At 46.7% G+C, this 12,810-nt stretch overlaps 1 protein-coding gene across 2 annotated transcripts in view; it reads left to right on the forward strand.

Annotated features, from left to right (window-relative positions):
* Positions 1-12,810, forward strand: part of ASIC2 (acid sensing ion channel subunit 2) — a 418,256-nt gene that overhangs the window by 373,645 nt on the left and 31,801 nt on the right. For both annotated transcript variants that reach the window (XM_048926972.1, XM_048926974.1), the window contains one exon: positions 5,660-5,810. In XM_048926972.1, coding sequence (XP_048782929.1) covers positions 5,660-5,810 — 151 coding nt within the window. The remainder of the gene's footprint in view (positions 1-5,659; positions 5,811-12,810) is intronic.

Consider the following 12,810-nt stretch of genomic DNA (forward strand, 5'->3'; position numbering starts at 1 on the left):
TTCCAACCTACTGATGGAGCATGGAGGAGCCCATGGTTCCCAAAAGTGCATGCAGTTCACCATTTGAAACCTTAAGATCCTTCACTCACCACATGGATGTGGCAACCTGCTCCAGGTGACCCCTGCTTGAGCAGGGAGTTGGATGAGGCCCAATGGTTTTCCCATCAGCACCTACACAGGTTGTGTGTCCTGCTGTGGGAACAGGCACTGGGCTGGGGTGGATGTTGAGGCTGGATGTTGCCTTATCCTTGTGGCTTTCATCTGTTTGTTGAGTGACATCTACAAACAATGGACCAAATTTGCCCATTTCACTTATCTGTCTGCTTCCTCTATCAGTACTTGCTACTTTTTCACCTTCCAAGTGAAATTTAGGGCAGTTTTAGGGTCCTCATTTAATTTTTCTTTTCCTACCAGAAATACTGTCTCCACTCAGGATCAGAATTTGATTCCTTCAGTCCTTCTGCACTTAGAAGGGAGATGAAGTCTTTTCTGTCCACTAGGTGGGAGTTACCTCCATACCGAGCCGTCGCTGCAATCTGTCTTTTGGAAGGAGATCCCCTTGGGATGTGACGCTTCAGAAACCTGTTTGATGTAGGCATTCCTGGCAATTTGCAATTTGCAGCCACACAGTTTCATTTTAAATAATGTACCGCAGCCTCCTGCCTAAGTGTGGGCAAATGGACCGTTGCAAGGCAGCTTCACAGAGCCAGCTGGGCTGGGTCATTCCTCACACCTCCAGTGACATGCTGATGTGGCTCGGTGGGTGCCACAGGAGAGCTGTGCTGTGTGCATGGACCAAAAGCTCAGAAATAAAGCCATCTTTCCTCCTGAACGTGATCTTTTCCACCATCTCTCGTAGGTTCCTACTTAAACCCGTCTCTGTACTCCCCATTCAGTTTGATTCTCCTGTTTTCCTGGACCTGTGTGGAAAGTCCTTCGTTTTTTTCTTTCTTCTCTGTTGTCTGTTGTGCTGTTAGATGTGACTGGAGATGATATGTCTCTAAATCTTTGTGTCCCACAATTGCAGGGAAAATGGTTGTGAAGGATGCTAATTCACCCTCCTTTCAGTGGTCATTGCCTTAATCTAACAAATAACATCTTTCCTCGTCAGTGAGCTCTTGGCTGCATCTCTGTCTGATGTAGAGAAGTAATTTACAGACTTCAAATTACTTGCTTTTACCATCATTTTGCTCCGTATTGAAAGGATAATTTATCAGCAGATATGCTTGTCCTGTCTGTGCTGATTATAAACTGTGAAATACCTTTTTCTCTATTACTCTGGTCAGGCTTGCTTGCGTTTTGGATATGAGTCCTTTTCGGACTGTTGGTTTGACACGCAGCAGGATACACATTGCTGCCTCTGAGCTCTTGATTGTGTCTTCGTTTTTGCACATGGAGTGAGTTTGAGTTGTCCATGCTCTGCCTTTAACTCCATGAGAGATAAGGTTTTCTCCTTCAGTGTGTCAGCACGAGGAAGAGATCCTTATGGCACTCAAATATTCTTTCACGTTTTTCGATCTGCTTACCTTTGCATTTAATGGGTGCTGAGGCAAAAGTCAAAGCAATGCATCAAAGGAGAAATTTGGTGTTTTCATAGGTAACTCTCAAAGCACTGTGGTTTTTTCCTGGTTTGTGCTGGGCTTCCTTTCCATTTTCAGTTAAAGCATTAATAACAGCAAGCACTGCTGCTTTCCCCTAAGACAAATACACTGAGGTTAAATCATTCTGGTTTACCTTGTGTTTACCATCTCAGATGTACCACAGCAGCTTGTAAGCTCTGCTGTTACCCTTTCCAAACAGCTCCATCCTTTTATCTTGATGATTTGATAATGTTCTGACTCCCCCCAAACCCATGCCCTGTTATCAGGGAGCCCAAAAGATCCTGAAACTGAGGAAATGTACTGAAAAAGCTTTATCTTCCTGTACAATCATTCATAGCAGAAGTGAGAAGGTCGGGAACAGCTCAGCCCCGTTGAATGTGAATTGAAATGAATGTGCTTGGTTTTGGAACTTGGCAATGCTTTTTAAAATGCTGTTATAAATAGAGTTTTATAGCTGCTTAGGGAAAGATGGAAGGCCTTGTGGTACGGGTGGTGGAAAGCAGGAGCCAGCAGTGGGGTGCGGGCATCAATCAGAGCTGTACCACAGAGGAAGATGTAAACCCTCAGAGGCTCTGTTTAATCTCTGCTGCTCTCCACAGTTCCATTCTAAGGAGAGCTGTTGGCCTCAAGGCCTTCACTGCTCAGAAACCAGTGCTGATGTGCTCAAGCTGAGGTTCAACTCAATGCCTGTTCTTGGGCTTGTCAGCCATGGCTTAGGGCTGCCTTTTCCTGTGGGTACCTTAACCTGCAGGGAATGGCTCTCAGTTCTCCACTCTCACTTTGTCCTCTTTGATTTTCAGTCCTCTGCAGTGCTCTCCCAAGGATGGCTGCTGGATGTCAGCAGTGGGAGCAGCACAAGCCAGCCTGAACCCCAATGGAGGACTCTTCATGGGGTTACAGAATCACAGAATCACAAGGTTGGAAACGACCTGCAAGATCATCTCGTCCAACCACCCTCCCATTCCTATCAGTGCCACAAGCTACTAAACCACATCTCGTAGCTCCTCATCCAGGTGCCTCTTGAACACTACCAGGGACGGCGACTCCACCACCTCCCTGGGCAGCCATTCCAGTGCCTGACCACCCTTTGAGAGAAAAAGTTTCTCCTAATGTCCAACCTAAACCTCCTCTGGTATAACTTCTTGCCGTTTCCTCGGGTCCTACTATTTGCCTGGGAGAAGAGGCCAGACCCTTTTGCACCACAACCTCCCTTTAGGAAGTTGTACAGTGCAGTGAGGTCTGCCCTGAGCCTCCTCTTCTCCACACTGAACAATCCCAGCTCCTCATCAGCCCTGTGTTCCAGACCCCTCACCATTTCGTTGCCCTTCTCTGCACACGTACCAGGGCCTCAATGTCTTTCTTGTAGTGAGGGGCCCAAAACTGAACACATTACTCGAGGTGCGGCCTCACCAGAGCTGAGTAGAGGGGGACGATCACCTCCCTGCTCCTGCTGGCCACACTATTTCTAATGCAGGCCAGGATGCTGTTGGCCCTCTTGGCCACCTGGGCACACTGTGGGCTCATGTTCAGCCCAGCACCAACCAACACCCCCATGTCCCTTTCCTCTTCACAGTCATCCAACCACTCATCCCCAGCACTGCATGGGGTTGTTGTGGCCGAAGTGCAGGACCTGACACTTGGCCTTGTTAAATCTCATCCCAACTTGGTTTACTTGGATCAGGAGGGAGCTGTGGGAGCAAATCTCCCAACTGTCCCCACTTACCATGGCTTGCTTTGCATTGAGGAGCTGTTCACTCCTTGTGTAGGAAACACACGCTGCAGCCCAAAATGGGCTCCCAGAGGAGTGAAGTCTTAGCATCAGCTTCTCTCCACTTCTACACTGTACATCTCTTGCTTCATGCTGTTTGCTGTTGTATCCCTTGTTGGTGCCTGCTTGAGCAGTTGGTTCTTTGCTTAGCTGTTAAACCTGGTGGTGACCCTAAGATTTTTACATTCTAGGACTTCAGCAGAGATGCAGGATTACTTGTAGGGGTGGGTTCTCCACATTACAATCATTTCTCTGGTGCACTCTTTGGCTATACAAAACCACACTGATTTGCAGAGATGGGAGGGCAGATAGACACCAGGATCTTTGATAAGGTTTGATGCTCAGTGATGGCAGCAGAAAATAGTGGGGCTTCCCAGGAAAACATTTCCTTGCAGAGTCCCAGAGGAGACATAGGTGATGGAGGTAGGGTTGTCCCCTGGGCTCGTTGTTTCTCATCTTCTGCCCTACAAGAAAATATCCACTATGGCTGTGGTAGGCAGACTGGTGGCCATTGCCATCAGCCTTTGGTGGTCCCTTGCTGAGGGTGGAGAGGAGGTCTCTCCCTTTGCAGCTCACTGTTTGATTGAGTTTTCTGTGGTAGGGGTCCAAGAAGTGCACTCAAAGTGAGCCTCAGACCACCGTCGCTTGTTTATTGGGTAAAAATGTCCTAAGTGGAGGTTTTACACTTGAAGTTTTACAGCTGCAAAGGGCAATATAAAAAGCCCTGTAAAATTGCCTGGATTTATTTGGCTAAAGGCTGCACTGGGTGCGTCAGCGTCTAAATCCTTATTTGGCATTTACAGCGTGCTGTTGCTTTATATATAAGCTTACTAGTTTTCCTGTGATTTTCACTCATATAGGTTCTCTTCTTGCCACGTTTTAAACCATCCTAATTAGACATTTTTGACTTCTGCCTTCAAAGCCTATCTGGAAAACCCATCTACGGGCACTGGCTGCTAACACAGGCTTACTGTTGCTCAGATTATCTTTCCAGCCTGAATGGTTTAATAGGTCACTCAAGTATTAAAAAGGGATTTTCACTTGGATAAAATCCTTTTTAAAAGGACATCATTTTTCCTGCAAGTGCTTTGTACGCTCTGCATCCCTTTTGCACCAATTGGAGGTTCGTAACTTGAATATGATTTCCTGCCCCAGAATATTCTTTTATTTTTTTTTTATTCACCTCACTCCCCGATGCTTTGCTTTATAATATATGTCAATATTTGATGGGAATAAATTGCTGATGACTCTGGCTTTTGTGTTGCTTTATGAATCATCTCAGGGTCGTGTGATCTCAGCAGACGTGTTAGTGCCTGGCGATTTGTGCCGAGGCTGCTGGTGGGACTGCAGCCAGCTCTTGTGCTCCCTTTGCTCTGAATATTCATTAGTGCCCTTTGCCAGTTGCTTACTGATTGCCAAGACGGATTCTCTGTGACCACAAAGAGCGGCTCGAGGCGCTTCGTGCCCTCTGTTAGAATCATAGAAACACAGAATGGTTGGGTTGCAAGGAACCTTAAAGTCATATCACTGTCAGAGCACAACCCAGCAGTGGTGATGTCCATTGCAAATCTAGACAAGCCAGGAACGAGCTCTGGGAGATGAGTGGATGCAATAAGGCAAGAGCTTGTGACACTGTCCTGGTGGATATTTGCTATTTGAAGTCGTGGTGCCCCATCCCCAGAGGTGCCCAAGGCCATGAATAGGCCAGTCTGAGCCCATGATAGGGGATTGGAACTAGATGGGCATTAAGCTCCCTTCCTTCCCAGCTGTGCTGTGATTCCATGGTTCTGCGATCATGAAGATCCCTTCCAATCCAGCCATGCTGTGACTGTATGGTTCTACTATTTTTGATGTCCCTTCCAACCCAACCATGTTGTGATTCCATGGTTCAACGATTGTTAAGATCCCTTCAAACCCAACCATGCTGAAGTTCTATGATTCTGTGACTTTACAAGTGAGCTCCACTGCCAGTGCACGGTGAGAGCATTGCACTGAATTTCAGTACAAGCTCAAGTACAGCCTGTACCTGTGTTTCTTGGAAAGTGAGCACAGTGTGGATCAGGCGAGCTGCTAAAGACATTTGTTCACTGCTCTGAAACACCTTTCCTTCCCTTTTCTCTTTTATTTTCTGTAAGGAGAATACAGTATGCTGAATTATTAAACCAGATTAGACTTAATTGCAGACTTTTCCCTTTGAGCTACAATGCACGGGTGTTTCTCATCACTCTTCCTTTGTTCAGGTGCAAAGAAGCATTTGTTACATGGCACTTTCTCTCTGTTCTTTTCACAGGTGTTTACAAAATATGGGAAATGCTATATGTTTAACTCAGGAGAAGAAGGACGGCCTCTTCTTACTACAGTTAAGGGTGGGACAGGCAATGGATTGGAAATCATGCTAGACATCCAGCAGGATGAATATTTGCCAATATGGGGAGAAACAGGTAAGAAAGGCCTTTTTCTTCCTGCAGATATGAATGTAATGTTTTCTTGGTTTTATTTTTGAAAAGATCATCCCATCCCATCCTCCTCAATCAACGTCCCTCATGCCTAGAAAGGTGTTTTTGGACAGCCACGTCTGAGGCGGACCTCTTTGTAGTTTCCTCTTTAACATTTAGGAACATTTGCTGCCTTTCATGTGGGTTTCTGCTGCATGGCTGGTCCAAGGGACTCTGTGCTCTTGCAAGTGTCCTTCTGAGCACTTTTCAATCTCCTGTTGAGATCTGGCTACATTCATTCAAAACTTTATTTGTGTGGTGCAATTGAACAGTCCTTTATAGCACGAGTGTTGCCTTCCAGTTTGCATCTCATGCTGAAAGTCATCTGCTCTGCTCTGGGGGGAGATGGTGATGTGGAGGTTCATTTCTGACTTGTTGCATGTGTCTGAAAGCTTGTCCTTTTGAAGGCAAAACAGGCTCACAGAAAATGGGGAGATGAAGTGCATCTCCCACTCATGATGCTGTGTTGCTCACAGACTGCCTTGGGGCAGGAGACTCATTAATAACTCATGGATGTAGCAGGCTTGGAGAAGCACACCATGAGCCATCTATGTTTGGCCTTGTTGGGTTTTTGTACCCCTCTGAAGTTCCCAAGGTGACACAAACCCTGTCCTTTTGTTAGGGTTGCTTTTGATAGCTGCTTTTAGGACTGTGCTTTCCTAATGCTGCAGAGCTGGCAAAGGTGGCTTAGTCCCAGCTGGGTAGAGCAGGCCGTCAGTATACAGAAGGTGAAGAAAAGAAGGAGAAATGCAAGTGGGAAAAGAAACTGGGAGGACAAAGGAATGAGGGAAGCCCACAGGAGAGCCTGTGGTGGTGGAGATGTTTCCAGCCTGATTCCTCCACAATTTGTGAGCATCTCCATCATCCTGAGCTTGGGAGGGGTGATAGTTTTTACTCTGGTTGCTCTTTTCAGGAAAGTTCAAGCAGAGGTGCTTGTAATCTGGCTGTGGTTGCAGACTTGAAATGTGAAGGAGGAAAAAAAAACCACACACACACACAAACCCACACAAAGTGTGTTCATTTTTTCCAAAAATCTTATGGGATTTAAGGTCTCTTGAGTACATCCTTGATTTTTGATCACGTGTAAACCAGTGCAAAGTATCCCATTGTTGTGCAAGACACCCCAGTGTTGTCCTGCCCCACTGCTGCCCTCACACGTATTTAACATAAATTTGTACTCAGCTGAAGACCAGAGACTTGGGGAAGATCCTCACGTCCTTGGAACTGGACTGATGTTGCAGGTGCTGGATTGAGTTGGATTATCAATTAAAGTCAATACCTGGCCACAAAATGCAGTAGGATTCAAAGCCATATAAATAGGGCTCTTCGTTTAATTAAATGGTGCGGGCAAAACTGCTGGACTTGTTGCAAGCCCATTTAGCCATGTTGTTACAAGTCCAGGTAGAACTGGTGCTTGTCATTGAAGCTCCTAAAACATAATCTTTGCCTTTCAACAAGGGACTTTTTCATCCTCCACATTCATACAGCTCCTTGTACAAGCTGTCTTCAATCTTCATTGGGCTCTCTGGACACTACCAGAATAAAAATATTAACTATACTGGTTAATAGTTGCTGTTCCCATGGAAACACTTAACTCAGCTCTTCGCAGGTAAGTGAAAGAGTTGATGATTTCCAAATATTTGCATAATAACATAAATGTGTTTGGAATTAAATCTCTTCAGCTGCTACCGCTGGGACTGTGCAAAGTTGGCTCTCCAGTGGGAAGCATTGTCAAGGACACTCAGCTCATGGCAGTGGGCTTCAGCCCTTACCAAGGAAAGGGACAAGGATGGCATGGAGTGGAATCTTTGCACTGCAGTGCCGTATCCGTAGTAGGGATGAGAATACTTCTGGGATTGAAGGAGTTTCTTCTTCCCAGTGAATTATTATCTCTGTTATAACCTAAACTTTCCTACTCTATCCTCATGTTCTCTTCACACGTTTCTACAGTCTGGTTCTGTTGCTCCATTTCCCCCATAGCCCCTCCTGTACTCAGCAGCTCTTTTCATTGCCTCTTGGGCAGTGATTTTTGTGAGGTTGAGATGCTCAACCTTTTATCTCCATATTCCAGCATCCCTCCAGTGGGGCTGCTCAAACCCAGAGCCGTCAGCACTGGCAGCCTCCTGTGCTGCTCCTTGTCCCAGACGTGGCATTGACATTTCTTGAAGGACATTATGGATGCTGAGGGTTGGCCATCTTCCATCATATCAGGGAGATATGACCTTGAAAAAGATGTGGTTATCTTGCCCATCATGGTGGCCTTGGTTTGTGCATCTTGTGATTGTCTTCCTCATAGAAAACAGCCACCCAGAAGAGCCCCAGTTCAGTCAAACCGTGGCCAGAGCACCCTGCAGGACCTTTCCCATGCATCTCAGATGCCTCAGACCCTCATTGACACGGAGTTTGGGTTCTCTTGGGTGCAGGATGATCTTTATTAAAGCAAACTTACAATAGTGGTGTCATACTCTGTATTTGGTCATGTAGCCCTTCTGGTTTTTGCGCCAGATTTGGAGGTGCCATAAAAATGCATTTTGACTGGTGTGCAGAGTCAAAAATCCTCATTTTGCTGCTGGTTGCATGCCTTGGGATCTCTGTTCTTAAGGAAAAAGACAAACAAAAGCCATAACCATCGTTCTTTGCAATTCAAATAAGAATCTAAGATGGAAAGTATTGCTTCATAGCTTGGGATAGGGCTGCTCTGGAAGCTGCTGCTGCCGTCTCACGTTGGCACAGGCTTTGTAATCTAAAAAGTGATTTAATTGTTACCGACTCGGCAAACAAAGTGAAGTGCATTATCATTCTAAAAAGACCTTTGCTGAGTATCCATTAATATCTTGGGAAGCTGAAATATCCTGTCTAACAAGTTCTTTGCATTGGAATAATACACCTATTGCTCAACTGTGTGCATATGCAAGCCCATTATTTGAGCATGTTAAATTTATATGCAATCTAATTTTGGAATAGTGAGCGCACAGACTGCTTCAGTTTTGATTTTCCAGTGCAAACAAAGGGTATTTTGACTGCCTGGGTGCCATGGCATCAAGCAGCTTTGGGGGCGCAAAGTACTGTGTCAGGACTGTCAAAGTTATGGGAGAGGTGGAAAAGAAATGATGATAGAAAAAAAAAAGCTTGAAGAGCTGGAAATCCTCGTCTTCTGAATTTTGCACCTTTGGGATGGGTATTTTCTAGCATTTTACTTTAATCATGAAAAGATTAGGAAAATGACGTGTGTCTGAAGCCTTCACGTCACCCGTGTGCTTTGCAGAAGGCTTTAAACATTCCAGGTGTCAGGATATCCGCATGGGAATTAAGATCCAAACAGACAAAACCCACAGCAGAACAGCTTGCATAGCTGTGCTATGTGAGGGTGGAGGAATGCTTACCAGAGAAAACTCATTCCAGTAACCAATGGAGAAGCAGCAAGCCATGGGCTGCAAGTGGCGTGGGTGAGTTCCCCAAGCCAACCCAACCCACCATGCCCACTGACCGTGTCCTTCGATGCCACATCTCCACATTCCTTGAACGCCTCCAGGGATGGTGATTCCCCCACCTCCTTGAGCCTGTGCCAATGCTTGACCACTCTTCTGTAGAATTCTATAGGATTGGATAGCCAATATCCAACCTGACCCTTCCCCTGGTGCAACTTAAGGCCATTCCCTCTCATCCTTTTGCTGTTATCTGGGAGAAGAGACCGACCCCCACCTCAGTGCAACTTTCCTTCAGGCAGCTGTAGGGAACAAAATGACACCAAGTCCCCCAAATTCTGCAGTTACCCATCTTTGTCACAGCACAGAGTGGCAGGGATGCATGGGGGGAGGGGGGGGGGGTGTTGTTTTATTGCACTGTGTAAGAAAGGTGGCAGAAATGCAATCAAATATAGTAAAGGAAACTGTAATTTACAGCAGGGACTATTTGATTGGAAAGGGAATCCACTTGTGGTTAATCTTTCTGGAGTGGCCCAAGGTATTATGTATTGACCTAATATAACGGCGCAGTAAATTGGAAATCACTCAGGCTACAGGGCTGTAAATAAGAAATACAATCAGGGAGTTCTGCATTTGTGTTTCAGGAATTGTCGGATAACGATGAACATTTCATAGCAATTAATCAAGCAACATGCTGAAGAAAAAAAAAAAAGTGATGAGAAATGCACTATAAAATTGCACTAAAAAGAGGCATGAAATCTATAAAGCTTGAGGCTTCAATCCACTTAGGAGATGTACACGTTGTGTTATGGGCTGCCGTTATTTAATTCAGTATAAAACACAGGCTACAGGCAAGACTTTGGATCTAGGTCATGCAGAGGAAAGATCTCAAGCCTGTTTCCCTGCACATCCAACAGCATTGCAGTGCATTTTTTGGGTTCTCAGTGGGGTCTTCTGTTGCTGCTATGGACCAGAGGAAGCCTGATTTCCAGCTCCTGACATCCACGGATGGATGGAAGCTTGGATGCACTGTACTCAGTGCATTGGATGCTCACTCTGTGCAGTGCCCTAAGATCCATCCAAGTCAACCAGAGGTGCAGGTGATTTCAGTGGCATCAAATTTCCGTGCCTCTGCTTTTCTGCTTCATTAAAGCCTCTTTAATTCAGAAGATCTCTTTCCACTTCCCAATTGAATTTCAATAAATTAATGTAGCATGGCTTTAATGTTGATTTTGGGGTCTTCACGCAAGCCTTGGTGCTTTAGAAGGTGGCTCAGATGCATTTTCTGCCACTGGCTGCTCTCAGAAGAACTGCTTTGGTCCCCATGGAGTTGTTAAAGTGGGGGAAATAGGATGGGAAAAACGTCCCATGCTGCGACAAGCAGCAGCACCCACCTTCCTCTGGCATCTCCAGGACCTGCCAGAGGTTTGGGATCTGCCCAAAGGGCTGCCCAGCAGAAATTATTCACATTTCTTCCTTTCAGGCATCACCACAGTGATGCTTTTGGCCCGGCTCTCAGCTCACAGAAGCCCTGATCCTCCATGCACCGTCCTGCTGCAGATGGGCTGAGGGCAGCTCTGCGTTCTGAAGGCCGCTGCTGCAAACCCTGAAAAATTCGTTTTGCAAACTTCACCAAAGCTGGCGCAAATGGAGAGCGTTTCCATGGTTTCTTTGATTTCTCTGCCCCTCAGGATTTCCTGCCAGGCACCTCAGATTTAAGCAGCAGCTCCGTGCTGCAGAGAGCAGCCTGTGAAGCACTGCTGCTGCTGCTGCTGCTGCTGCTGCTGCGCTGCGAAGTTTCCTTCAACAAGGAGGGGAAGCTGGCAACACACTCCCAGGGTTGGGTATCCCCATGCCCTTTTCCCATAGCCTCCAACCTCTGACGCTTGGCCTCCAGCCATGCAACCTCTGTGCATGGTGCATCAGCAAGCCCGAGCCCTGCAGTGCTGCATTTGCCAGCTGTGCAGAGGCACAAAGCAATGACTGTAATTTACTTCTGCATATTAATATAGTCAGCGGTAGTTCCTGGTCAATTCAGCCTGCTTTGCTTGCAAGATGTCTGAATCCAGGCATGCTGCAGGAGGAGGCAGCCCATGCAGCCCCAGGTCACGCTGCAGACTGCATCATTATGGATTTACACTGTGGGAAACCGTCTGCAGGCTCTGAGCCAGCAGCGTGCACTGCAGGATTTGGGGGAAGGAAGGAGGCAAAAGGTTTGTGCATCATTGTGGAGTTTGAATTGGAGTGGTTATTAGCAATAGAGAGTGGATCTGTAAGTGCAGAATAAGTAGGAGATGGCCCAGCAGTGGGGGAAGTGATGGTAGCAGCAGGTGTGCACTGTGGGAGGAAGGAGTGCTCTGGTACTGCGTGGGCAGCATTGCACAGGGCTATCGAGTAGGCACGTGCATGCCAAACCTTTGGTGTATATTAAAACAGGAATCCTCTTCCTCTAAGCCTTGTGTGGTTAGTGCTGACCACAGGACTTCCCAGAGCCTTCCTAATTTCCTTTCCATCACAGGGAGCTGTGAGCAGTCATGCCCTGGAGCATCTTTGTTGCGGGTGAAACTTTGATGGAGAATGCCAGTTCTCAATATAAATCAGTTATCAATTAGAAAATTAAAAGAAAAGAGAGGGAGAAAGGCAAGGCAAGCTGTGCAGAGGACTAACTTGCCTTCCTGCAGCATTTTGCAGCTTTCTCCAACATACCCCATGTGTGCAGGTGACCCTTCTGCGTGGATGCAGATGAAAAGTGCTCCCTCTGGGAGGAGGAAGGAACAAAAAGGCATTTGAAATTCACACGGGTTTGAGGCAAGTGAATGATACTGAATTCATTTGGTAAAAAGCTTCAGGAGGGACTTTGGGATTTGGAGGGGGACGGTTGTGATCAGAGGCTGACCGGGTTGATGCAGTGTTAGTGCAAAGGAAGCATCCTGGGACCCTGTGTAGCACAGCCCCTTGCAACTCGTTTTCTGTCTCTTGCAGAATGCTTCCTTGGAGCTGCAGGGGCTGAGACATGCAAACTTCTGGCATCTGGCACAGCAGGAGCACACTGTGCAGCACAGAGATGCTCATGGTGCTGCTCCTGATCCTGGCTTTTCCTCTGCATCCTAGCACAGAGGAGAGGTTTGTTCCTAAAGTGAGAGTGTTGAGCACAAGAAAGGCACAAAATCAAAGGGTGGGTGCTGCCACAAATGGGGCACAAGCTGCAAGGTTGACATCTGTCCATAACTGAGGGAGAACATTGTATATCAGCTCTCTGTGGAGCAAGTGGGATTGACAGCTCCTGGTAGGTCTGTTCAGAGCCTACAGACATGTCTCTGTGCCAGAAGCTCTTCAGATTACGACCTGCAGTGAAAGCATGAAAAAGCAGTGGGGAAGACAGAGAGAAGTGAGCCCCTCCTGTCTGTGCTGGGATGGTCATCAGCTGTGTGACAGCAGGTCCTTAAGGAGCTGAGTTGTTCTGGCTGCTCTCGAGCCTTCCTGCTACATGAGGTAGAGCACACAGATCTCACCTTGCTTCG

This window comes from Lagopus muta, chromosome 25 (assembly GCF_023343835.1).
Source record: "Lagopus muta isolate bLagMut1 chromosome 25, bLagMut1 primary, whole genome shotgun sequence".
Lineage (NCBI taxonomy): Eukaryota > Metazoa > Chordata > Aves > Galliformes > Phasianidae > Lagopus > Lagopus muta.